This window comes from Eubalaena glacialis, chromosome 1, assembly GCF_028564815.1.
Source record: "Eubalaena glacialis isolate mEubGla1 chromosome 1, mEubGla1.1.hap2.+ XY, whole genome shotgun sequence".
NCBI lineage: Eukaryota > Metazoa > Chordata > Mammalia > Artiodactyla > Balaenidae > Eubalaena > Eubalaena glacialis.
In genome coordinates this window covers 77194319-77221301 of record NC_083716.1, presented here as the reverse complement: position 1 = coordinate 77221301, position 26983 = coordinate 77194319, and the positions used below count along the sequence as shown (strand labels likewise).

The following is a 26983-nucleotide window of genomic DNA, read 5'->3' as shown; positions in this document are numbered from 1 at the left end:
TTCTGCACTTCACGTCTTGTCATGATTCTCTGGCTCCATATTTTAGGAGGCCGTCTACACTGGCACTCAAATCTAGATTTTAATTTTTTAAGGTACAAAGGGAATTGCTAAGCCCCTGACTATTCCTCGAATAGATGGTGGTATGGATCAAATAATCCACTTCATTAGTGTCGCCAGAGGCTGTCACCTAGCAGCTCCGTGTCCTTTCCAGGCCCCGCCTCCGCTTCCCAGAGCCCTGAGGCTGTGGTTAATAATGTCAAAAGAATGTTTTAAAATTGCTCTTCTGTTGATTCCGAAGAGTCAGAGCCCTCACGTGGTTAGAATCCTGGGCTAGGAGTCAAATTCTAAATTTAATTCCAGTCTCTGTGAACGTCTTCGTTCTTCACTCCCTCACCATTTTTTTGATGTTTCAGTTTTCTCATCTGCATCAGTTTTCTCATCTGCAAAATAGGCATAAGATCCCTTGCGCCACAGAAATATTTGCAAATGGCTTTATTGTACGCAAGGATTGGCATTAAATTGGGGCCGAGTATCATTTTTCATTCCATAATGGGACTTAAACAAAAGCCCTTTTGAGTGAGCACCTTGTGTGAGCTCCCTGTGCTTAAATGCGGATGAATTTCAGAGGTCAGCAGACACCGCCCCCTTTCTTCATTATATTTTTTTAAAGCTAAACAAGGCTAACTAGGGAATTCATTTTGGAATAAAAAGACATGAAAGAAAGGGTATTTCAGCTTGCACAATAGTACAAAAAAGAACAAGAATCATCATGTTTGCTAAAGAACTCACAGCTGTTTAATTTTGTAGTAAAATTACTTTAAGAACTTTGCAAATTCAAAGACAAAACCAAACAACTGTTGTTGCAACACTGAACTTCCACGTGTGAGTGGAAAAGCCAAGTTAAGATTAATCTGCCCCCAACCTCATATTAAAAATACAGAGCATTTTTGTTAATGCTGGTTGGAGGAGCGGCTTTTATCTAAAGAGAAGACACATAAAAGAGGGAAATGGTACATTTACTGGTAATAAGATGAAAAATAGTTTATGTTCTCATGTACTTTGCCCCCAGCTTTTTCTTAAGCTCCTCAGTCCGTTTTAATACCAGGTTTGTTTGCTTTTTGGGGATGGGCCTGTTAGGCAGGAAATTGTTGAAAGGCCTACAGCAGAATTTTTATTTAAATGCTGTTTTTTAAAATTAAAATTAAATACCAAATTGGGTAACCAATTATTAGATTTGGAGTTCAGATTTTTATAAAATTTTATTTTTAGGCGATAAGGCTAAGGTCTGTACTTAAACTTCTATAAATTCTGCGTTTCCATATGTTGCCTATTGTCAGAAACAAATAAACTGTTCCTTATTTAAAAAGAAAAAAAAAAGTGGTTTTCTTCCATATTAGGGAATTATTCAGACTTCTTTCCTTGGTTCTTATAATTCCAAACCAGTTGGAACATCAGTCTATTTTTGGTTATGAAGAAACTTTGAAAATGTAGGCATGATTTTTTTTAAGGTTCTAAATCTCCTAAAAATCAGTTTGCCACATATATAAGTTATGGTTGTAAATACAGGGACGTCATTGTATTCCAGCAAGACAGAGTTCTAATTTCCATATTACTAGCCCTCCCCCCTGCCCCCTCCCTCTCCACATAGGAGGGCTGCTCAATGTAAATTCTAAAACATATAAAACAACATAAGGTTGTGATTTGTGACTGTTTCTGTCAAGGCTGAATGTTCTTACCTGTATTTGATTAAACTCTCTTGTTAGTTTCTGGGTTTTTAATGGTCATCCCACCACGTCACATAGATTGACCACAAGAGGGCAACCGAGAGTTTCCTTTCAGCTAACAAAGCCAGAAATGGTTTTAATATCAGCTAAGTGTTTTAACTTGCTAAGGATTTATTTCCCCGCCTTCCAATTGCCACACATGCAGCCTCCGAGTTTCCACTAACAGCGAATAATAATCCAAATAAAGTTCTTCTGAGGGAAAATATAGACAGACTGGTGCAGACAAGAGCTTTTGCCCAAATAAGGATCCCTTTTGTGGAGACCCCACGTGTTAGATAACCATCAACTGACAGTTGGTCATGAGTTAATAATGTTGGATGCTGAAATATGCATGCCATGTGCTATAAAAGAGTTTGGAGGACAAAGACAAATACTGCTATAGTTAGATATCAAAAGCATACCAGAGGTGTGCAGACTGCTTCTCTGGATGTAGGTTGAACCTGCCAAATAATTTCATAAAAATTATTGTTATAAGTATTATACAGTAGAATGAATAATAGTCATTGCACGTTTCTGTTGATGTTGTGGGGATTTTGGTCTTAATCTCGCTGCATGTTACTGCCTTAAATGCTATAGCAACTCTTGCCTTCTAAGAAGAGAAAATATTTCCTAAGCTTATTTCTACTGTTACCATTGCTGTTCTTTTATTTTTATGAGAACCCTAAAAAGGGGGTAAGGGGCAGGGGGTTGCATAAAAGAATCCAGGCAGGTGTGTAGCCCTTTGATTGGCATGTTATATTTGGAGAACCCTTAATGTCTAGGTATGTTTCTATGTTGCTGCTGCCACAGGAATCAAAAGGTGAGGAGGTGGAGGGGCTTTGATTCAGCAACTGTGACAAGTTATTTGGGAAGTTGAGACATTGGGCCAACTGAGCAGCCATCTTCTCAGAGTGATGCCACCTGGTCTTTTTGGTGCTAAGATTGGGAAAAGGATGTATCTCCTCTCCTGCCCCCTAGAGTTCAAACTTTTTTGTTCTGTCAACTTTTCTGGGCTTGATGGAGCTCCTGTCTTCAATGAACAGTCTCCCTTTATGTCATATTAAACCGTGGGACTTCAAGCACCTTGGCAAAGCTGTGAAGGCTGTGCCCTTGCCTTTGGGCCTGGCTGTATCAAACCTCTCTACTTACTTGCAGATGAAAACTCCAAAAAGAAAAACACACGCAGACTATGAACTTATTCAACAATTTGTGGTGTAGAAGCTTCTACTTTTCCAGTGAGCCAAAATCACTCAGAATCGATTTTCTCTTATTCAGTTCGCAAATGACTTACCTTATGCCCAGCCCATGCTGGTAGCAGGAGAGAATAACAAGTAAAATAAAAAATTAGACAGCTCTTTTTCTCACTTTCTTCCCTACCCCCCACCCAACTCCCCAAGTCTGTTGTCAAGGCTTAAAATTTGCTTTGACATCTTAGTTAAGGAAGTTAATGAAATAACATCTTCATCGGGGCCATGTGGTTACTTTGAATCAATGATTACCAGATTTGAATTTTACAAAGGAGACACCTCAGCTTTGGCAAAATTTTCAGATACTAACATCTATGCATGACCACCCTGCAAAACAGTGAATAAAACTCTAAATTGTATTGAAAGTTTGAGTCATGATTTTTGCTGACTATTTTAGCTTCAGATGTTAGTCTTGTTCTGTCTGCACTTTAACACACATTTCTAAGGACCTATATCTATAATCGTAACGTTGAACTGTTGACTAAACCAGCATCACCCGAGAGAAAGATACTGCAAGCCATGTGTAACTTAAAATTTTCCAATAACCCCATTTTAAAAGGTAAAAAGAAACAGGTAGAATTAATTTTAGTAACATTTAATTTAATGCAGTATGTCCAAAATATTTCAGTATGTAATCAATATAACATGTTATTAATGAGCTATTTCATATTTTTTGTATTGTCTTGGAAATCCAGTGTGTGTTTTACACTTATGGCACATCTCAATTTGGACTAGACATCTTTTTTTTTTTTTTAATATTTATTTATTTGGCTGCGTCCGGTCTTAGTTGCAGCACGCGGGATCTTCGTTGTGGAGCAGGGGCTCTCTAGTTGTGTCGCGCGGGCTCAGTAGTTGCGGTGTGCACGGGCATGGCATGTGGGATCTTAGTTCCCCGGCCAGAGATCAAACCCGCGTCCCCTGCACTGAAAGGCGGATTCTCAACCACTGGACTGCCAGGGAAGTCCTTGGACTAGACATCTTTTAAGTGCTCGAGAGCCCCATGTGGCTAGTGGTTGCCATATTGGACAGAGCAACTCTAAACAGTCCTAGAAATGTTTTGGCTTTCACTGAAATAAGTGGGAATAAATTCTAACATCTTCTATGTGTTCTCTATCTTCATCATAAGATTCCTATCAGTGTCTGTCCGCTGTTTCCCCACAGTGTGACACACTCTCACTCCCGGGAGCTGAGCTCCCTAGCTTGCCCTGCTGGGGTTATAACGAGCTGACCTTACTTAATATACCACTAGCCCCTTTCTCTTCTCCTTTTGGACCCTCACTCTACCCTGCTGCAACACACACTCTTCTCTGCCACCTGTGAGTTCCTTGGTACCACAGTAGAGCTTTTAAAGTTGTTTTCCAGTATTGTGGCTCGCAGCTCATAGAGGAGGAACGGATGAGAGGGATTTACCTGAGCAAAGAAGAATGTCTCAAAGTCTCAGACAAACAGGAACAGTCATCTTTTTACTTCTAAGTAAGAGACTATGCTACTTCTTCTTCTTTTTTTTTTTTTTTTGGCTGCACCTCGTGGCTTGCGGGATCTTAGTTCCCTGACCAGGGATTGAACCTGCGCCCTCAGCAGTGAAAGCACTGCATCCTAACCAGTGGTTCTCCAGGGAATTCCCTGGGACTATCCTACTTCTTAAATTATTCTTTCTGAAAGGTAGAAAAACATGAAGAGAGTGAAAAATCCCCTTTAAGTACAAATTCCTTTTGGGATCTTTTTAAAAAGAAATCGGGAACCTATTACTTGATGATCTTTTACTTTTTACTTTTCCGTATGTGTTTGAAAAAGTGAAAAGTCTCATAATATATTAGTCCAAGTCTGTAGTAAGTTAAATATCTCCATGTTAATCCACATATGTACACACACAAAAAAGTCTCTTTTACTTACTTCCAATGTTTTCTTTAGAGATGCAGCAAATCAATTATCCTCAATGTTGAAAATGGAATATCTCATTTCCAAACCTGGAGAAATGGCTGAACAAGAATGTTCTATTTATACACGAGTTTAAGAACTGTTCTGATATTTACTGATCCTCGCAAGGTTATTCAATACAAAAATGTGGCTTGCGCATCTGTGCTGTCACGTACAATAGTAACACCATAGAACATATCAATCATGGACTAGAATAAACAGATTTATTGATTATAACAAAAAAAGAGAGACAAAAATTAATTCTCTATGTTTAAGAGGTCCTATCTTTTTTTTTTTTTTGGCTGTGTTGAGTCTTCATTGCTGCGAGCCGGCTTTCTCTAGTTGCGGCGAGCAGGGGCTACTCTTTGTTGCTGAGCACGGGCTCTAGGCACGCGGGCTTCAGTAGTTGTGGCTCGTGGGCTCTAGAGCGCGGGCTCAGTAGTTGTGGCGCGTGGGCTTAGTTGCTCCGTGGCATGTGGGATCTTCCTGGACCAGGGCTCGAACCCGTGTCCATCCCCTGCGTTGGCAGGCGGACACTGCGCCACCAGGGAAGCCCAAGAGGTCCTATCTTTATAAACTTCATAAATTACAGAAATCAAAATGTCCTTAAAAAATCATTTCCAGAGTGGATCCTTAAATAGCCTAAGAAAAAAAAAGACAAGTATCTTAAGTTAATGTTCTATTGGTATTGTAGATAATCATACTAAGAAAAACGAAATCTGTGTATACTGAATAGTTTTCAAAAAATGGAAACATGAGTTATTTCAAAATCTTAAAGAGTACATAGTGAGCATTGAGACGACACACTTGTTCTAACTGTAGGAGTTTTGATGCAGGTTTTTTTTTTTTCCTCAACATCCAGTATGATCTTCATTAATTGAGGAGCCTGGGGCTTGGAAATGGCTGGTGGGTACCTGGCATCTGGGGAGATGAACAGCAGGAGAAATGAGTTGCCAGGTAGATGGGAAAGTGAAGTTTGAGCCACGATAGCATTTTAGAGTCCATTTATTGGTTTGGCTGGGTTTGTGACTTCTCGACAAGACTTTGCAGCTGGGGAGGAAATTGACCCTTTGTGTGCAGCCTGAGCACCTACACAGTGCTGCCTGCTGTACCTTAAGATCCAAGCTAAGCCCTCAGGTATCCATGCTGCCCTGATGTCTCTTTACAAAATATTTGGAATTCTAAGGCCAAAGCCTTTCCACAGGCTCCTGAGGCCATGGCCTATAGACTTCATTACCCCAAAAGACGAATAAGCATTTGCAGAGCAGCTATGAGCCACCAAGGTCCTGAAGGGGATCTTTCCTCTGAGATGGTTGAAAGGATACTGTGATGATGGCTGGAGGATACTGTGAGTAGCCAGAACAGACCAGAGTTTGAAAGGCCTGGCATTGACTTCAGTCTCCTTCCCTTTTTCCAGAACTCTCTCCTTAAAGAGTCAATCCTCTGAAAACCCAGAATCTCTCCTCACTCTAGACCTCAACTTAGCTCCCCGATTTCCCTCTTACTCTGCAAGTGGTAGTGAAAAGCCATCTATAATCCCTTTCTTCTTTGCCAGCACCCCTTTAGACAAGCCTATCATGGACTTCTGGAGCATTTCTGAATTCCTTTGGAATTCCCTACATCATTTTGAAATAATATAACATTTGGCCATTTAAATTTGTCTCCCTCCTCAAGACACAGAGGGGAAATAAAGATAGAGATCTGCCCATCACTGCTGGTAAAACCTGACTAAAAAGAGGTTTGATTGTGTATTAATGGCAAGAATGCATGGAGTCACATGCTTTCAAACCAATTAGCAATACAGATGAGCTAGCAAGTCAAGTTCCATTTATAGGCTGGGGGAAGGGGAGAAGTAAAATAATCTGTGTTGTTAAGTGTTTCTGAGAAATGAAGACCTCCAGGGCAGAGAGAAGGCGGATCAGGAAATAGCTATGCAAATCACATGCCTATGAAATTACTAAGACTTTGATCAGAGGCATTAACAACTGCTCCAGCATTCGCAAGTACGAAGCAAGGAGTGAGTAAGACAGGGCATATTTGGAAGGCATTACAAAAGTGTTTACTTGCATGGTTTGTTGAGCAGTCAGTGAAGTCCACGGCTGTTTTGGACTTAAGTTGCCTGACCAGTCCAGGTATGACAAATGCAGTGATACATTCCACTCTCATTAGTGACTCTTGGGGATCTCAGTGACAAAGAGCCCAAGTGGCTTGACCTCATATAAAGCCTGCTTCATTTTTTTTTCCCCCACACTCTTTCTAATAACACTACACCGCTCACCCTTCCACAGGTGGTAGGAGAGGACCTGGATTCAGTGAGAGCATAGTTCATTGGAAATGCTAAATTGTAGTTAATAGGCACGGTGGTTGAACCAACATCAAGGTATGGCTTGGGCTAAAGCAACCTTGGAAACTCAAAGCAGCCGTGACATCCAGAGGAGTGAGTGTGACCATTCCCCTGGGGCACACCCCTTGGTCCCTGTTCAGGGCTGCCTAGTCTTGGTGGCATTTGAGAGTGAGGGCATTTGAGTCTGGCTCTGGTCTCAGCTTGCAAGTCTGGACTCATCTTTTTAATGCCTTTATTTGAGGAAAAAAATTACTCTTAAAAAGGAAACTGTCAGAACAATGACAGAAAATGATAACACTCTTGCAACTTTTTTTTAACTGTGCCTATTGCTTTAAAGTCATCATTTAAGTTAGCAAGCCCCTCAGGATGGAATTGTGCTTGTTAATGGCCCGGTGTGTTCATCTCTCAGACAGCACAGTTGCTTCTCAAACATTTCTGCTGGGTGTGGGAAATTATTTATAGGCGAACAGAATAAAAGTAAACTTGCGTGTTCTTAAATCTATATATAATTGATGCTTTGTGAATTCATGGAAAGATTCAACCAATTATCAGACGCTGAGTACCAGCGGCTGCAGTTTTCTGGCCTTGCTCCGTGAGGTGTGGAGCGGGGAGTATATGGAACGTAACCGTGGATTTGAAATAAAATTTCAGGGAATCATTTATGAATTTAAAAGTAAAAATGTTGGCTTTAAGTTAAAGCCAACATGAGAGCTGAGAGCTTCTGTTTTTCTTTTCTTTTTTTCCAAGTATTTGAAAACTGAAATTCTGTAAGAGATTATCTGTGAAATGCCTTTCTTTTATTACACCCATAAATTTCAGGAGTGGCTTTGATCAAGCCTTCTGCCATTCTCGGTTTCTAAATCTTTTACTCATACGTTAATAACTTTAAAAACACTCATCCTATTTTTGTTGTAGTGCAAGAGGAAGTTTCTAAAGAGTCAAAAGGGAAACATTGAAAATAGAACACAATAAATGATAACTAAATTAGGATAGGTTTTTTTTTTTTTTTTCTTCCCCCAGCAGGAGCAGTGCTCCATGCTGAAACTTGCCAGAGTATTTTAAGATTATTGTCTGTAAAGACAATGTACCAAAGAATTGAGATGCTCAGAGGAAAGGCATTAAAGAAATGCAAAGTATTATCAGTAATGCACACTATGCATAGAACAATGTTTGCCAGTCCATAATACTTCAGTCGGTGTCGTTTAGTTTTCTGACTTGTGTTTAGTGTTTAACACACACACACACACACACACACACAACTTGCAAATCAAATGAGTTAACGCTCTGCCAGCTTCCTCTAGACATTGACCCTGGGGGTCAAACTCTTAGGAAAATGATGCCTGGTTTTCCATTCCCCTAATTCCAGCCCCTACCAACAAGCAAGTCCTATCTCTGAGTGGAAGCTCACAAAGAATTTCTCGAGAGAACATGTTGCTGTGCTGGCAACAAAATCCTCTCTGCAAAACGAGAAGAAAGAGTTGTTAACTGATGAGTCAATCCAGCTTTTATAGCAGTTTATCTTCATGGCATTTCCAAGAGCATAAATGTTATAAAAAAAAAAGAGACGGTCATGACAGGAAGAACACAGTAGGAAAAAAACAGGAACATTTAAGCCAAAAGCAATTTACTTTGCCAGTAACTGGTTACATTTCCTTTGTTTTATTATTATTATTGCAAGATGAAGTTTCCCACACCTGTGCTGCCCTGACACATAACTTGTCAGAACCCACAGTGAAGTAAATACGTACATGAACGCCTGCAACTCTGAGCTTCTAGACTCTTTAAGAAAAACAAAGCAAAACACAAAGCATGTTTTGCTATACTGTTTAAAAAAAAAAAAAAAAAAAGACTGTGATTCAGTAATAGTTGAAGGAGTTTTTAAGAAAAGGAAAAAACAAAACACAACACATGGGTCAGATGTCAAAGTAGCCTGGGGCACTGGGGGGTGCCGATTCTCCTGGGATTAACACCTATAGAAATAGCGGTGACGTCACAATGGTGAATACTTGTTAATTTCATGGCGCTGAGTAAGAGGAACAGATGGGCAGTCAGAGAGGGAAGATTTTTTTTTAAAAAACCACAGAGATCTTTCACCGATTAGGCAGAAGAGTCAGTCAGTGGCTCACTGCAAGGGGGTAATGTACTTGGTGCTCTAAGTTTTATTGGAACTCTGTGACTTAACTGATGGGGACCCTGCTCGCCCTCAGGGCTGTAGGATACTGTCTGATGCCTGAGATGGGCTGCAGCGCCCTCGTGCTGTGTGGTATTTGAGAGTGTTTTCATTTGGGGAAAGCTCCCTGGAGACTGCCAGCCCAAGTTAATAATATAAATACCTCATTATGAGACACAGTGTGTGTGTCCTCTGTTAGAGAGAAGTTCCTTAAAGCAGGGGCTCTGGATAATGTCCAGTTGCCTGGGTTGGAAGCCTTCTGCTACCAGTAACCAGTGGTATGACCTAAGACAAAAGTAATTTCACTCTATCTCAGTTACCTGGTCTGTAAAATGGGGATAATACTTGTGCCTTCCTGTTGGCTTGTTTTGAGTTTTAAATGAGTTACTGTATGCAGAGTGCTGACTGGCAAGAAAAAGTGCTCCGTAAGCATCAGCTATTAGTATTATTTGTGAATAATACTGAAAACATTCATGCAAAGAGCTTTGACTGAACTATCTGAGCCAGGCCAGGGTTGGCCGGTGGCTATACACACATATCAAAGTAACTGTGCATTTATTGCTTCACACTAAAATACACTACATGTATTTTTTTGAAGTAGAACTCACCAGAACCAGTTATGCTATCAGTAAATGTATTGCTGGCTTCCAAGAATGGCTTTGTTGGTAGAGACTGCTCTCATCTAAAGCATGGGAGCTGGTGTGCTTCTGGAGTTTTAGGATTTGGGTTCTCTCAGGAAGTGTGCGGCCCTTAGCTGTCAAGGAGAGGGCAGGTTTAGGTCGGTCCAGGGCAGCTAGGAGGAGGTGGGGAAGAGTTAAAGGCCAGAGCCACGCCCCCCTGACCCCACCACACCATAAAGCATTTGCTTTCATTCACCCGCCTAGCAAATGATTTGTCTTCTTGACCCTGTAGGAAAAAAATGTAATCTGGGGACAAGAATATTCGCTCTCCCCAAAAACCAGCCTTTCAGTCCCAAAGATTCACCTGGGGTCTTGTGGATCCAAAAAATCTCCAGTTGTATGACGGGGGCTCCCACCCCATACGGAGTCCCGCACGCTCCATTCCCCGGGGCTTTGAACGTATGCTCTTCAGGGCATTTGTTCATTGCATGTGGGACAGTCATGGCCCCACTGAGATGCCAGATACAATTACCCTGAGCAGGAACCAAAGGCTGTAGGTTTTCTGTCTCATTTCCTACAGCAAACTCAAGTCACTGGGGTGTGCTCCCAGAGCTCACAGGTAAGCAGGAAAGGTGAGTGCCGTTTTTCAGGTGCCCGGTGTGACGGGCATACATGTGGTCAGGTTGGCGGGCCCAGCTCTTGACACCAAGGAAGCCTATGTGGGCACCTGTATTTCCACTAGTCACTTGATTATTCAACAGTATATTAGGCAGTGCTGCCCCTGGATGGATGCTGGGGCAGAGAAAAATGAGTCTAACATGGTCCTGCCCTTAAGGACTCTCCAACTTAGTATAATAATAAGCTATGAGGTACAGCTAAAGTACAAATAATACAGTGATACTTTCCATCAGAGAAGGTCAGAAAAGAAGTTCAGAGGGGAGACTAAAAGATGTATTTGAGTTTGAGGCTTTAGTGGCTGGTGAGATTTACGTAACCATACCTGAAACATCAGTGTACTTGCCTTTCTTAGGGACAAAAGCCCTTTTCTCTTGATCAGATTCCACTTAGAGTTTAAGTTTGTGCGACCAGACTATTAGGTGTTAGTCTGTTCTAAATTTGCAATTCTCAGAATTTGCTGGGGAAGGGCATGTGCCTCTCTGGGTTCTGAAAGCAGCTCAAAGAATGGAGAAAATAGACCCGATTTGGGGATGACTTTTTGTCAGTTCCCGGAACCTTTGCCTTTATTCAAAACAGCCTGTTCAGTGCCAGTTCTCTCTATCTAAAAGGCCTTTGGGATTTGAAAGCTTTTCTGGAAATAAATGCCTTTTAGGTTTAAATGCTTTTTTGCCAACATGTTAGGAAGGGAAGATCATAGTAACAAGTCTTAGAACAGAGGCAATATTGTTTTCTTCCTTTTAATGAAATGCCTCAGACCTACCCCAAGTTTCTGTGGGTTTCTGTCAGCTTTCTGCTCTGCTATTATTTTGATAAGGGACTTGAAAGTACATCCTTCCCTCGCGGTCATTAAAGTCTTAGCCCTTGGGTCAGTTGTGGAAACACTTCTGTGCTACACTGCGTCCTCAAACCAAAATGGTCCCCGCCCTGGCTCCAGGCCGAGCCTGGAAGGAAGGTGGCATCGGGCTCTGACAGGGGAGTAGGAGGCCAGGATCCACAAAACAGGCCGGATGAAATCACCAACCCCGTGTGGTAGTCTCAGAGAGAGGCAAGCCCTGCCTGCCAGTCTGGCAACTCAAGCCAAGTCCTCCGAGCTCATCCCACACACCCCCGTGCTAGTCACTGCTGTGTGTTTACATGAGTAATGGAGCTGCCGGGGGAGGGGAGTTGTAAGCAGAGCGCTGAGCCCCGCAGCCCGCACTCGGAGGGAAGCCGACATCCTCACCAAGTCAAGTGGAGACTTCAGGGACGTAGGGCCGGGAAGCAGTCACATGCGGTAGCTTTCACCAGCACAGACATCATCAGGCAGATGTTTGTCGACTGGAATGGGTAATCGCCGCTTTCTCTTTGCTTGATTTTTTGTTTGTGAGTCTGTTTACCTTTGATCATTCCAGGCTGGCTTTCTGAGATGGACTTTCAGACAAACGTTTTGGGGAAATGAGAGGAGAACGGATTTGGGAAGGGGGGAGTCTGAGCCCCAAAGCCACTTTTTAAACTTTTGCCTGATCGTAAAGGCAGCTCTGCTTTATTGTGCTTTGTCAACAGCAAGACTATTATCCACAGTAGAAAATCAAATTAGTGGGATTAATTGTGTTTGTTAAGAGGAGTACAGTGTACAGTGTCCTAAAAGCACTGGTTAACGGCGTGACATGAGTAAGATTAACAATAGTTAAGAGGGTTGGAGTTCAGATTTTCCATGGTCATAATCATACTTTAAAGCAATAAAAAAAGTGTGGGTACCTTGAAAGGTCCTAAAGAAATTGCTTGGGGTATAATTTGTTAGTTTGGAATTCTTCAAGGGCTAGTCGGTTCGTTGGTTTGTTTTATTTTTGCTTGACTCCGGTGACTGATGAAGTTAAATGTGAAAGCTGATGCCGGAGAGTCGTAGCACTCAATAAACAGCAGCCTTTTTTTTTTTTTCCTTCTTTCTGTATGGATCTTAAAGGGATTCAAGCTCAGCATCCAAGATGAAATATAACTTTGATTTGTGTCTTGTCTATGGCTTTTAAAAAGTATAATCTCCACGGAATCAGGCTAACTCCAATGTGATCTTTGGAAGTTATTTTAAATAACCCTCAAGATCTTCATTAAAAAAAAATACATTGAAAAGGAAAAGAGAACATGCTGACTTAAATGTATCTGCCAGATTTGTTGAGATTTGAAACATGCTGGTCGCAATATTAATAGTAAATACATGGGATAATATTTTTCAGATTGTTATTTTGAATGCCTCTTTTTCTACAGCTCTCTCCTTACTTGTTTGTATCATACTTTGAGAAAATGCTCATGTCTCCACTCTTGAGGAGAGATGTTTTCAAACGTTACATTCCTGTGATACCATAATGGGCTGGCATATCATTTGGGCTTCTGAAAACAAGATACAAAACAAAAAACAAAGAATGAGCCAGGCTCAGGGCTGTCTTTCAGCCCAGCATGTTTCTTTTATAACAATGGGGAAGTACATTTTCCTTATCATCATCCTTTAAAGCTCAGGGCTTCATTTTATTTATATTAATTAGGCGCGTTCAAGTGTAATAGATTAGCTTTGGGGAACATGGACAGAAGTGTAGAGTCTACCAAGAGGCAGCCCTTCAGAGAGAGACGCCTAAAAGGAGGCTTGGCTACCACACATGTGTATGTTTCTCTGAACAATTAGAGGGCGCCACTGGAGTTAAGATCCTTGGTTTTTCATAAGGAAACCCACGCAAATGAAAACCTATCTCATCTGTTCTCCATTTGTTTTCAGCGCCAAATCTTAAAGGCAGACCACGCAAAAAGAAACCATGCCCACAGAGAAGAGATTCATTCAGTGGTGGTAAAGATTCCAACAACAATTCCGATGGCAAATCCGTTGCCAAGGTACGGTCATTCGGCTCCATGGTATTCGTTTTGCTGCATCTTTTTATTTTTCCCTCTTCTCTTTCTCTCTCTGCTCCTGTGTCTTGGTGGCAGTTTTCAATTCAGAGTCTGACTTTGCTATTCACAGCTCTCTGCTGTGCCTGTTCCCGCCACCTCCCCTCCCCTCCCCTCCCCTCCCCCGGGGGGGCTGGGGGAGGGGCAGTGCAGGCATTTTGATTAGTCAACAGAAAGACTTCCCACCTCCCTGTTTGGCCTGTTGGGTAAAGGACAGATGATTAAGCGCCCACGTCATTGAGGCTGAGATTTCATAGTAGGTGACACAATGACATAGTTTACTCTGCTTGTATCAAAAATAGACGAGCTGAACCATCCTCTTTCTGAATGTATTCATCTAAATATATTTCAGCGGTTAACAGAGGATGAAATTAGAAATGGCTAGAATTAATCTTTTTTCAAGTTACTTTTTTTTCAAAGTCACCTCTAATTTACCTTAGAATTAAAGACACGTAGCCCAGTACTTACATGTATACATATACTCATATATAGATTTACATGTTTCTAAAGATCACTCTTGATGCAGAATGAAAGTCCAAATTCTAGACTCTTTTTCAGACCCTGGGGCTTAAGCATTCTTTGGAATCTGTAAAGTGCATGCCTGAAGTATTTAGCACCATGAAGGGTGAAGTGTCACTTCATATTTTTAGGCTTATCTTTTTTTTTTTTTTTTTTTTTTTTTAACTTTTGTGGGCTTGGATCGTGTTTCCATGATTCCGTTTACGGGGTGTTTGCGTTTAGGTGTTGTTTCTGTGCCAAAGACAGCAGTAGCCCCTTTAGGACCTGAATTGAAGCCCGGATTTCAACTGATACCACGTTTCCAGATCCAAGGACTAAGCTTACGAAAATGGGAGCATTATTAGTGAATTTGGAAGATCCTGACGTAGGAAAACATGAATTCAGGTCTCTGTTGACCATCTACTATTTTTCTGCCATGGCCTCCTCTTCTCCTCCCAGTGTAAAGAAGCAAATCCCAGACATTCACATTCTATATCTTATCTTCAAGGATTATTTCATCAGGAAGTTCTGAGGACTTACTGGTTAAAATTTCTTCACGCTTCCAAGATTGCAAGGGGTTAAAAAGAGACCACCCAGTAGAAATGTGTGTTTTCTGGCTAAAAACAAATCTGTTTTTCCCTAAAGTTATTTTTGTTCTGTTCCTTTAATCTTCTGCGAGTGAGTCTTGTGTGGATACCAGAAATGAATTTTCTAGCAATTCGGACATCTTGGCCCTACAACTACCTATCTAGGGCTTCGACTTCTGTGGTCTTGAAGGATGTCAGCGGGAACAGTTTATTCCCTGTGACGTGGCTCGCAAGATACTGCAGAATGGAGTGAGAGGGTTTTAGGATCGCGGCATTCAGCAGAGCTTGTCCTGACAAGGTCTTGTGTTGGCGCCCTGCCCCATACCTCTAAGGTGACATCACGTGTTTATCCCAGCATGTTCTGCACCTGAGCCCAGCAAGAGGAAGCTCCTTCCCATGTCATTTCATTTGGAGCCACCACCAAAGAATGCCTCTGGGAGTTTTACAGAACTCATACAATTGATCTGAAAGAACAGCACCTCTGATATCTCCCTCCATGGAAGGCAGCTCAGGACCCCTACTAGGACCCACGAAACTGAAGAGAACTGGAGTCTGTATTTGCTGTTCACTGACTTACCCTTCTCAGAAGGGATAGTAGTCAAGCCTGGGTTTTCGAAGTGACCTTTTCCACCTGATGTGCACCAGCACTGCCATTTAGAATCTTTACCAGGAGGAGGATCATCCTTCCATCATTAGTTTCAGTGGTGACTTGATGAATGTCATGCTGCAGTCAGCTCCCGGGGACTGGTTTAAACGCCCTGCTCTTCTCGGAGTCTTGGATTACAGTCCTGCTTTGGCTGCTTCCAGTGGGTCTGGAAAGACCGCTTCACCTAGAAGAGAGAGACTGGTAGGTATGAAGTATGGCGGGCTTATCTGTTGGCACCAACAAATGGATGTAAAATCCCTGCTGAATGAACAAGCCACATCTGGGGCCAGGACAGCATTAAAAAGACGTTTGTGACTTAAAGTGGTCTTTTCTCATGAAACGCTACCGTAGAGGTTACAAGGCTGTGACCATCTGATCATTTGCTGAACTGGAAGCAACATTTCAGGTGATAGTTTGGCTTTATGACCAAGACTTGTGTGACTGTTTTTTTTTTTCAAAAGTGCCTCAAACAGACCATTTCTAACTGTGGATAAGTACCAGCTTCCCGCAGCTCCACGCAGCAGAGCTCTTGGAATAAGAACCCACTCAGTTTGTTGTGTGCATGACTGGAAAAGCGAGTCAAGTAATTTGCCTGTTGCTATCCAAAGGTTGCCCTCTTTCAGTGAGAACATGAAAACTAACTTTGCAAGACTCTGTTTTCCAAGGGACAGAGAATTTCATGGCTTTCCAACAATAGCAAAAGTCTCATGGAGAAGAGGCTACCAGTTCTCTGAAGATGTCATGAATGTGTCCAACACAAATCCAGGTCTGGGGCAAAAGCCCATTCATAATGGCGACCTATACAAGAGAAGTCTTCTCAGCCTGGCTCTCTAATGAAAGGCCTCCATTGATAAAAGGCAAATGACTTTTCACATCCTGTAAGCACTTTCCAAAGGCCAGAAGTACATTAACAGGTGGCTTATATTCTTAAAGGAACATTAAAAAGGGAAACTGCAATATGTTCTTTCACTTAAATCACAAACATACTTTTGATATTTCACAAATGTGATACTTCCATTATTTTCAATATTTTTCATCCCATTTGGTCCGCAGAACTCACCCCAGGCGTTATCCTTCTTGCTTTCCTGAGGAAGAAAATGAGGGTTTCCTAGCAAGTTAGTGACCAAATCGAAATTAGACTCTAGTTCCTTTCCTGCTGGTTCAGCACATCTTGCTGCCCCAGTTCAAGGCTGAATTAGTTACAACTCAATCCAGTGAAGGATGTGGTTAATATCAAATAGGTGGTGGTTCACTGAAAATGTTAAATGTGGATTCTTTAATTAGCACTTCCTCAATCACTTTGGAAACCCCAAAGCTCTTAGTGAACTCAACAAGTGTAAGGTGTTCAGGTCTTGGGGGGGCGGAGGGGGGGGAACAGATCTAGTAAATTAACTGTTACCATCAAAAGGCTGGGCTTTCTCAAGGTCAGCATGAAGACTAGCTCCGGTGTCATATTTCAGTAGCTTAAAATGCTGAGAATGTTTCCGGTAAGTGTGAAAAAAATGTAGAAAGGAACTTGGCCTGGTCCTATCCAGAAACAGAATAATACCCTAAAGGGCTCATTTATGTTAAGTGAAGAAACGTAGGGAGCTAGTCTGAGAACAGAAACCACTGTTCATGTCTTACGAAGCCCCTGGCCCCCAAGAGAAGCCCCCTGACTTTCAGGATGCAGCTCAGTAGGTGGCAGCCCAGCATCACCTGGAGCCTCCCCTGTGATCATGGGGTCTGAATGACTTTGGGTCGGGCTTGTGCACGCCCTCTGTGCTTTCCTTCTGTTTCTGGGTGTTTCTGCATGGGTGAGGCAGCTCCCTAGACGCTGAGGGGCAAACCTCATACGCCCTTAACAGTGGCACTTCTGACCTAACAATATAAATAAGTGGCCCGTTATCACTGCAGATTTAAGACCTCAGCCTGTTTTAATATGCAAAACTGACATCTACTCCTGGTTTTAAAAGATGGGTTTGGAGTGTGGGAGACCTGAGTTCTCAACTCAGAGTTCTACCCGACACTAGCCACACACTAAAATACATACCGCTGAGCTTCAGTTTCCTCGACTGTAAAATGGGGCTCAAAACCTGCCTTTTATGATTCTTGTGAACATTAGGTAGACTGTGTGAAGCCCAGGACGCTGTGCCTGGCTCACTGTAGCTGCTCCATTGAGACTGGTTTCCTGCCCTCTGCTCAACACACAATGGAAGGAATGGAGCCCTTTTACACTTTGGAAACCACCGAGTTTTATCTTCAACTTCTCATTTGATAAATCACATTTCTAAGCTGTAGGTTTTGTAATGCCTAGTGATAAGATATGTTCTTTAACTGGAAGTATGTTTTGACTACCAATTTAATATTTTTATGAGTGTCAGTAAAATACAGTGTTTAAAACCACAAGCCATCGAGTGAGACTACCTGGGTTCAAATTCCAAACTCGCCGCTTACTAACCTGGACATGATCTTGTGATCTTGGATGCGTTACCCATCCTCTCTGTACCTGTTTCCTCCTCCCTAATAGGAGAGTAATAACCTGCCCCATTAGGGTTGTGAGCATGAAATGAGACAGGGCCAAAACAGGGCTTAGAATAGAGCCTGGCTACATAGTAAGCACTCAAAAAAGGCCAGAGAGCAAGACAGATTCGAACTGGAGTGATTCTATGATTTCAAAGAGCCGTTAAATTATAGATTTCATCAGAACTTTAGACTCAACAATCTGAAATTTGACAGTGAAAAATGATGACAATATAAAGTTTCCCAGGATGCTTGCCTTAATATAATGTTACAAAGTACTAAAGTTTGAAAATACTGTAAGAAGAAATCCTGTATGGAAAAATGTTTTCATCCCACTTCCACTGATCTTTAAAAATTAAAATCTTATCTAGAGGCCCAGTTGATTGAGTTGTGCAGGAAGTTTTATTTTTTTCCAGGACTCTAAAGATATTAAACTAGTGTGTCCATTTGAGAGAATAAACAATAAAGAAGACCCTTGCAGAGGAGACGTTTGTTTCCCTTTAATAAATAAATGTAGGCTTTTATGTTCTTAGAGGAGACTTTCCCCTTTAATAAATAAGTGTAGCCTTTTATGTTCTTAGCGCTTGGGAAGGAGAATCTGAAGGGAAAGAATAAGAGGGGTCAGAAATCTGAAATGGAAAACCTTGTTGAATGTGTGGGACATTTTAATTCATAACATTTCCTGGGCAATCATCCTCTTCTCTCCGATGTTAGATCGGGAGATGTAAAGAATATTGGAATGTACACATTCCCCATGGGCTCACTTGAACTCGGAGCTTGACCCTTTGTACTTCCCCCTTTGACAATTAAAATAGCTCAGCAACTTAGCGTTATATTTAACAACCATCAAAGGCCTCTTGTAGAAGGTGGCAGTGAGGAGGGAACAGGAGGTTAGCTGCTCCATGTGGCGAGCTCCATATTTGCCTGGGGTGTGGAGGGAAGAACATCTGGCCCATTTACTGTCATTTATTTATTAATTATGGAGCTTTTCACTTACTCTTCTTGGGTTTTTAGCTGACCTCTACTTTCTCCTTTGTGGCAACTTAGCATCTATGAGATTCTCAGAGCTGACTGAAAAGCGAGACACCCTCCTTAAAGAGTGAGGTGTTTTGTTTCCTACTGAGGGTGTATCTGGGCATCACCCTCGGGTGACAGATAGCAGAGACCTTGCTGGTATTCCTGATGCCAACATCTGCCAGCATTGACCTGTTGTTCCAGGTTGCTGGGAAGAGTGGCAACAAGATAAGTTTACTATGAAGAAACACACTTGCCTTTCATTTTGATACAAAGTGCGAAACATGGGACTGTTATTAAGAACGCAGGGTTTCCAGGACATGGAAGCAACCTAGGTGTCCATCATCGGATGAATGGATAAAGAAGATGTGGCACATATATACAATGGAATATTACTCAGCCATAAAAAGAAATGAAATGGAGGTGTTTGTAATGAGGTGGATGGAGTTAGAGTCTGTCATACAGAGTGAAGTAAGTCAGAAAGAGAAAAACAAATACAGTATGCTAACACATATATATGGAATCTAAGGGAAAGAAAAAAAAAAAGAGGTCATGAAGAACCTAGTGGCAAGATGGGAATAAAGACACAGACCTACTAGAGAATGGACTTGAGGATATGGGGAGGGGGAGGGGTGAGATGTGACAGGGTGAGAGAGTGTCATGGACATATATACACTACCAAATGTAAAATAGATAACTAGTGGGAAGCAGCCGCATAGCACAGGGAGATCAGCTCGGTGCTTTGTGACCACCTAGAGGGGTGGGATAGGGAGGGTGGGAGGGAGGGAGATGCAAGAGGGAAGAGATATGGCAACATATGTATATGTGTAACTGATTCACTTTGTTGTAAAGCAGAAGCTAGCACACCATTGTAAAGCAATTATACTTCAATAAAGATGTTTAAAAAAAAAAAAAAAAAAGAACGCAGGGTTCCTTCAATGATAGTAACAGATGGTGCCCCTTAGGAAAATAAAGTGTATAAAGAGACAGGAGAATGGTCCTAAGTAGATGCAAACACTGTTTCTGGTTTCGTATCAACATACTTGTAAGGAGTCTAAAAGAGGCTGGCACAGTTTGGCAAACCATGGCCCACTGGCCACCTGTTTCTATAAATAAAATTTTATTGGATCACAGCCTCATGCCTTCATTTACATATTGTCTGGGATGGCTCTCGTGCTAGAGTTGAGTAGCTGTGACCAAGACGATAGTGCCCAAAAGCCTACCATAGTTACTCTCGGGCCCTTCACAGAAATTTACCATCTCCTGGTCTGAGACAATTCATATTCAGTGGTGCCTCTAAGAGCTATTTCAGGGCAAGAGTAGTTTACTGGTTCCTGTCCTAGCTATGTCTTTGTAAGTGTTCCAGAGCTGTGCTTGATTTGATGTGGCATGTTTTTTTCCCTTTTCCAGGTGAAATGTGAGGCCAGGTCAGCCTTGACCAAGCCGAAGAATAACCATAATAATTGTAAAAAAGTCTCCAATGAAGAAAAACCAAAGGTTGGAATTGGTGAAGAGTGCAGGGCAGATGAGCAGGCCTTCCTGGTGGCACTTTATAAATACATGAAAGAAAGGAAGACACCAATAGAACGAATACCGTATTTAGGTTTTAAACAGAGTAAGTATACTTGTTTTCATTTCTGAAATATCAAAAGCGCTCAGATTCTTTGAATTGGGAAAAAAGAATTTTGACTCAGGATTATGTTGAAATCCTATTCTGGGGATGATGCTCTCTGTTTATACTAAATCTACAAATCATCCAGGCCAGGAATTTTTCCCCCTGCCTCTTTCCGCGATATTGTTCCCTTCTGGGGCAGTTGCAGTGAGATATTTATAGGCTCGGATCCACTGATTATGACTGGAAATAGACATGTTGAAAGTTTCTCATTTTCTGTTTTGTCAGTCTTGAGTGTCTGTAACGCCTTTCTTCTGAGATAATAATATGACGTAGCTTTATCAGGCACAGATGTTGCCTGAAGAGACAGCCTTTAAAAGGAGGACATTTAAAGATGGACAAAACAACCACAAAGAGAAAACATATTTCCTAAGCCCCAAAATTTGTTAGGAGATAACAAAAACCTGATGACTTCAGAGGAAACAAGAAATACACAAATTTGAACCGAGGGCCCAATTTTGAATTACTTTGACATGTACATGTAAGCGTCATCATATATTTTAAAGTAGAACAGGGAACTCTTAGCTGAGCAGAATTCCTTATAAAAAGAGAAGAAACCCAGACCCTGTCCTGATTTCACAACTGAATATATATACTGCCTCTGTCTGGACTTTGTGGCACACAAAGCGATGAGCCCCTGGCTTGAAACAGTATTTTCTCCAAATGTATCTTCCTAGATTAAAACCATGTGTCATTTTGATGAAGAATGTCAAACCTGTATGTTTTACATAACAATTTACATACCTAATAGCAACTGGCACTGATTGCAAGAGAACACTCGCAGCCATTATAAACTTATATAACTACGAATGATTACAATGTTTGTCTGAAAACTGGTTGCTTGAAATAGAAGTAAAATTAATGTACTATGAACAGCTTTGTTGCATTATGCATTGGTTCAGATTAAATCAAGGCTGAGGCAGGGCTCTTGATAGCTTTGAAATAGTGCAGGGTTCAATGAGGCTTTTCGAACGTGTTGTGTCAAAGAGCCTTTTTTTTTTTTTTAATTTTAATTTTATTCTTCATTTCCTTTACCAAGGAATTACTTGAAGTTCAATTTTCCCCTCTTGTGAAAGAATCAAATCCGTAGCAGTCCCATTCCATGGTATTTAGTACAAATGAACAGGGTTGCTAGCAATTTGGCGTAGATGTTTAATAGCATAAACACATGCATGCCCTGAGAAGAGAAAATTGTTTTTAAAAATACATATTTGCAACATCACACAGGCAAGTTAGGGGACTGAGTGGACAAATGACTCAATTCCTCTGTGAACCAGTATCTTCCTTTCCTTTGATCTGTTGTATCACTGCAGCCTCAAGGGTGAAATAGCTATTTTCCTGCTCAGTGCAAGGTACCATGTGCTAGTGAAATATGCTATGAGCTTTTAATATAGTGCTGCCATCAGACATTCTATTAAGAAGCTAATCATATATTAAAGTGGCTGTTATTTATTGATTATGGAGAGTTCTTATCTGAAGGAGGCATTATATATTACCGTTTAGTCAATGGCTTCTTTCTAAGGGTCCTACAAGAACAACCCCCGTTTTGAAATCCCCCTCTTTTCCCAAGGAGGCTGTAACTTAGCTTCCCTTGGTCTGCTGATGGCAATAGGACTAAAAATTGTGTTTGTCCTTTATCCTAAAAGTAGAACTATTTCCGTATTTGTGACTGTTTCTTAAGAAATATTTTAAGTGGTACTAATATATCCTGTTGTTGAACACCCTTTGGCAAATTGTTTCCTAAGAACTTAGCTCCCTGGGTTACGTTTAGTATTTCTTTTTTTTTTTTTTTTCTCTTTCTCATTGAAAAAAACAAAGCAAAATGTTTTAATTGACATTTCTCGGAAATATGTTAATGCAATGCTTATCTAAATACTTATTGTCCCTCTAACAGTTAACCTTTGGACTATGTTTCAAGCTGCTCAAAAACTGGGAGGATATGAAACAGTAAGTGTTTAAGCGACTTAAATGAAATAGTTTTGCAATCTAACCCCCCACCCGCACCCTGCTGTGACCAAAATGGAGAAAACGCAAAAGCAAACCATCGCTGACTTGCCTTTTCAAATGGCTCTACACTTTTGGGGGTTTATTGGGCCGCTTTTGGAAACAGTCCCAATTAGTTCCAGGTTTGGCAAAATTGTAAACTTGTCGTAAAAACTACAAGTGGAAAACATATGTAACTCTCCCCTGTCAGGGAAATTAGTTGGGTCTGTAATTTTTTCCCATGTTGAGAAAGGGCTATTATTGTACAACAAGCCAAGATTGCATAAAAGAAATTTCCCTTGGCAACATACCTGACATCTGTTCATGTCTAATATGGGAAATGTATTAAAGGCTTTCAAAAGTAATCAGTATTGGCCATTAAGGAATAGAATGCAGCAGAATCTCCTCTCATTCTAGGGCAAAGAAGCTTTATTAGACAAGGGTCAGTGCCGCATAAACAGGAAGTTATCAAACTTATTCAGAACAGGCTCTGACACTCTTTATCAGCTAATTCTAACTGACAGGAACGGGTTATTTTTAGCTCACAGGAGAATCTGATGGCCACGGAGGTTTACAGCATGTATTTTGAACTGATAAAATGTTAGAGCAACAGACTCAGATTAAAATCTTGAAAGAAGAAGAGAGAGCTGCACTAATATAGCACGCAGAGATGACATCTGTAATAAAATCAAGTGACACAGGAAGATGTCGTCATTGGAAAGATTTTCTCCTCCACCCAACGATCAGATTGAGTTGTGCAGGTTCTTCTACAATTGAAGAAGAAATTATTTTTTTTCTTTCCTTACAGAGTAACCTGGGGTATATCCCTGTATCGTAGTAAAATGACAGTAAGAGACACAGAGTCAAGAAAATGAAATTCATTTTAACCCAAAATAATGAGTGTTTCTTGCCAGATATAGCATATTGTTCCACAAACTAATGTAAGGGTGTGATGTCAGGGGCTTGGGATGGGAAAAGATAGCAAGTGTTATGTGACTCACGTAACCTGGTATTAAGGTAGAGATACCTGCTGTGAATTCTGACTAAAAATTCTTTGATGCAAGTCTATATACATGTAAAATGCTTATTTAATATATGGGCAGTACATAGGTTTTTATAAGGAAATCAAATACTCATATGAACTACATTTAAAGGTGCACTTCATAGACATGAATTTGCTTAAAATATTTGTTTTTAGCAAGTGCCCTATTGAAAAATAAATAATGTAATTTTTCACTTGGTTGGATCTGTTGACAGGACAGGGAGTTTGACTCCTTCCCACTGTGGCTCATAGTTTTGCAAAATCTTGAGCTAATTATAGCTTTTGTGCATGTGAAAAAGCTGATAACTTATTCAGTGTTCGTCTCATAAATTGAGCAGTCAACCCCATAGCCTAGACTTTTAAGCCTAACCTTTAATGTTCAGAATAGGAATACACATTCTTACAGACTGTGACTGCAGGCAGTTACATGATATTGCACAACAATATGAATGTCTTTTTAAACCCAGGAATTTTTTGTTATTCACTGATAGGGAGAGTGCCAGCAAATTTCACAGAATCAGTTTTTCCTGCTTTTGTATCTTCTGTATTTGCACAAGGATTTTTTTTTTTTTAACATGCAATAGCAAAGTGGTGTAGAAAATACAAAAGAAACTTCTGATGAGTCTCAAGGCATTTGCAATACTCTTTGAACAAACAGTGATTATTCTTCTGTTGAATGAATGAATGAATGAATGAATGAATCACACAATCAGCAGATCACCTGACCACATATTTACTGAGTGTCTTATGTGTATAAGGTATTGTGTTAGATACTCTGGGAGGCATAAAAATATCTAGGCCAGGGGTTCCAGTTGCTTACCATCCAGGAAAGGCAGTAATTATAAGACAAGGTGGAAAAAAAGATCAGTGCCCGGTTCAGGTAAAGTACTTCCTCGTTTAGAGATGAGGAAGAAAGACTTATGGCTCTGATGCCAGTTGAGCAGAATTTTGGAGAATGGATGGAATTTAGACATGAAAGATCATGGCCTTCTTGGAAGAGAAAATCAGATGGGGAAACAAACTATGTAGGTAGAATAAAGTTGGGTATAGAGAGTTTGTAACTTAAAGTAGAGTCACTAGGTGGTGGGGATAAGTGACCATGAAGGGGAATCCAGAGAGAAGGATGGAACCAAGGGAAGAAGGCCCTTGGATGCTAGGCAGTGAGGGATGGGGCTGGGGGCTATGAAGATTGATAACAAGTTAAGTGTTATGTTTTGCCACTTACTCTTCCTGCACTGTGTTGTGCTGGATGGAGTGGAGGAGAGAGTGAGTGGGATGGGTCACTCTCATCATCTGGTCATGGCAAGACCAGATTGGCATCCGCTTTCCATCTGGTTATGTGCTTCACGTCTCTTCAGCCAAGCCACAAAGAGGACTGGTGACCTGTGGGGTGGCCCTTTTCCTCCTTCCCTCTCCACTCACCCTTCAACTCCTTCATCCTTTGGTGGGTCCCTGCCACTCTTCACAATATGCCATATTTTTTCATCTCATCTCAAGCAGTGAATCTACGTGGCTATCTCACTATAAAATCTATTTGGGGCCGTAAACTGAATGAAGCCAACTGGTGGGATTTTTCCTGCCTTCTTTCTTTCCTTCTTTCCCTCCTTCCTTCCTTCCTTTTTAAAAAACGCCTCATACTACCTGTTGGCCCTGCAGGCACTGAAGTTTGCCACTCCCATTCTACCTTTAAGCTTTTGAACCTGTGAAGTACAGAAAACATTTTTCTCTAGTATATTTTGACTAATAAAACTATGAGATGCTCAATGAGGATTCAGTTTTGAAGTCAGTCCAGGAGATGTATGAATAATATCCAAAGTCTGAGGACTTAACGTTGTCATCACAGCCTTACTAGAGGATACTTATCTGTGAGATTATCTGATATCGGAAGCAAGTGTAGACTTGTCATTTAGAGCTCAAAAGAGATCTTAGAATCTTCGAGATCAGTGAAGAAGATTCTAAAGGCTTCCCAGAGGCTACTCAAGAACTGGCGCTCAAATTTTCAATGGGGAACTTTAAAGTGTAAGTAGTTTTCTAGGTCTCTGAGATATTAACTCTGGGGTGGGGCCTGGCCTGAGAATTTGAGAATCCTTTTTTTTTTTTTTTAAACTGCCCAGATTATGTTAATTCAAAGCTAATGGTAACAATGATTACTACACCTCAGGACTCCTAGCTTCAGAAGCCCCCATCTAAGTCAAGTATCAAAGATTAGAATGTTGTCTTCATGCTAGTACTAAATAAACATGATAAACATACCAGAATATTAACATTCCTTGGCTCAGAAGTAGCACAAAGTTTCCAACGAATATTTTTCCATTTGGTAAAGTGGCAATCTAAATTGGGACTCAATAAGCCATTTTCATTTTGAATAAGGAAAAGTGTAGCCCCCTAACTTTTTTATTTTTCACAAATTGGCCTTTGTGCAGAAAAAGATCCTTGCCCTGCTCCAAATGAAACTGAGGCACAGGGAGATGAAATGAGTTGAATGGGGTCATCATGGCATTCTTCACATTCTGAATTGCTGAGAATTTTGTGCATAATTACTTCAACCTCCATAGTATCACTGGGAAGAAAGAGATTTATAAATTCTTTGTGCCTTCCGTTCCCAGCAGTCCCTTATGTATCTTTTTATGTATTTGGGGTGATGTTTTGGGAAAAAAAAAAAGATCTAATAACCTACCTTCATTGGTAGCATCTTTCAGTCATTTCTTTGTACTTAACACGAACCTTACCAGATATACTATTAGCTGAGATTTTCTGATTCTTGAGAAAAATGTGTGACCTTAGAAGATGGGTCAAGAAGTCTGGAAGATGTAAATACTCAGTAATAGTAAAAAATTGCAAGTTTAAAATGTGTAGATATATTTCTTCTGCTGTTAACTTGTGATTGGATAAAGACATCTCTCTGGAATTCCTTCTGGTTATAAAAAGAGGCCATCTTAATTGGCTTGTTTTTGTTTGTGGTTATAAACTATTCCAAACCTTCTGGTTCGAATTGAGGATTACGGATTATTTCATTTTAGTCCTTCACAACCCTCAAATTGAATTTAAAAAAAAAAAAAAAAAGGAGCAGAAGTTCTATTTTAAGCCTTTACAGCATTCAACTAATGGCTATATTCTGTTCTCTTGGCCTCTTCTGCCTCTGCTAGAAATGTATATTGTGTCTCTGCACCCCTAGGTTTAGAGATCATAAATGTATTGAATGGATTTGATTTCCTAAAAAACAGTATACTGGCATTTTGATTGGTTGGCAATGAGGACCCTTCTTTAACAGTCATATATCCAATTTCTCCTTCCAAACATTTAAGAGTCTGGGTCACCTACCATGGAAGAGGCAGAACTGAATCAAGTTTTGCTGATGACCTAAGGAGGTCTTCACTTCAGTGTCTGGTG

The 26983-nt window shown here is 40.8% G+C and overlaps 1 protein-coding gene across 4 annotated transcripts in view; it reads left to right on the top strand.

The window, feature by feature from the left end:
* The window catches only part of ARID5B (AT-rich interaction domain 5B), a 188920-nt gene that overhangs the window by 129661 nt on the left and 32276 nt on the right, over positions 1–26983 (top strand). For 3 of the 4 annotated variants that reach the window (XM_061181548.1, XM_061181567.1, XM_061181557.1), the window contains 3 exons: positions 13483–13595; positions 20307–20511; positions 22463–22515. In XM_061181548.1, coding sequence (XP_061037531.1) covers positions 13483–13595; positions 20307–20511; positions 22463–22515 — 371 coding nt within the window. Of the gene's footprint in view, positions 1–11895; positions 12066–13482; positions 13596–20306; positions 20512–22462; positions 22516–26983 lie in introns of those variants that run through there. The other variant, XM_061181575.1, reaches the window with a different exon arrangement.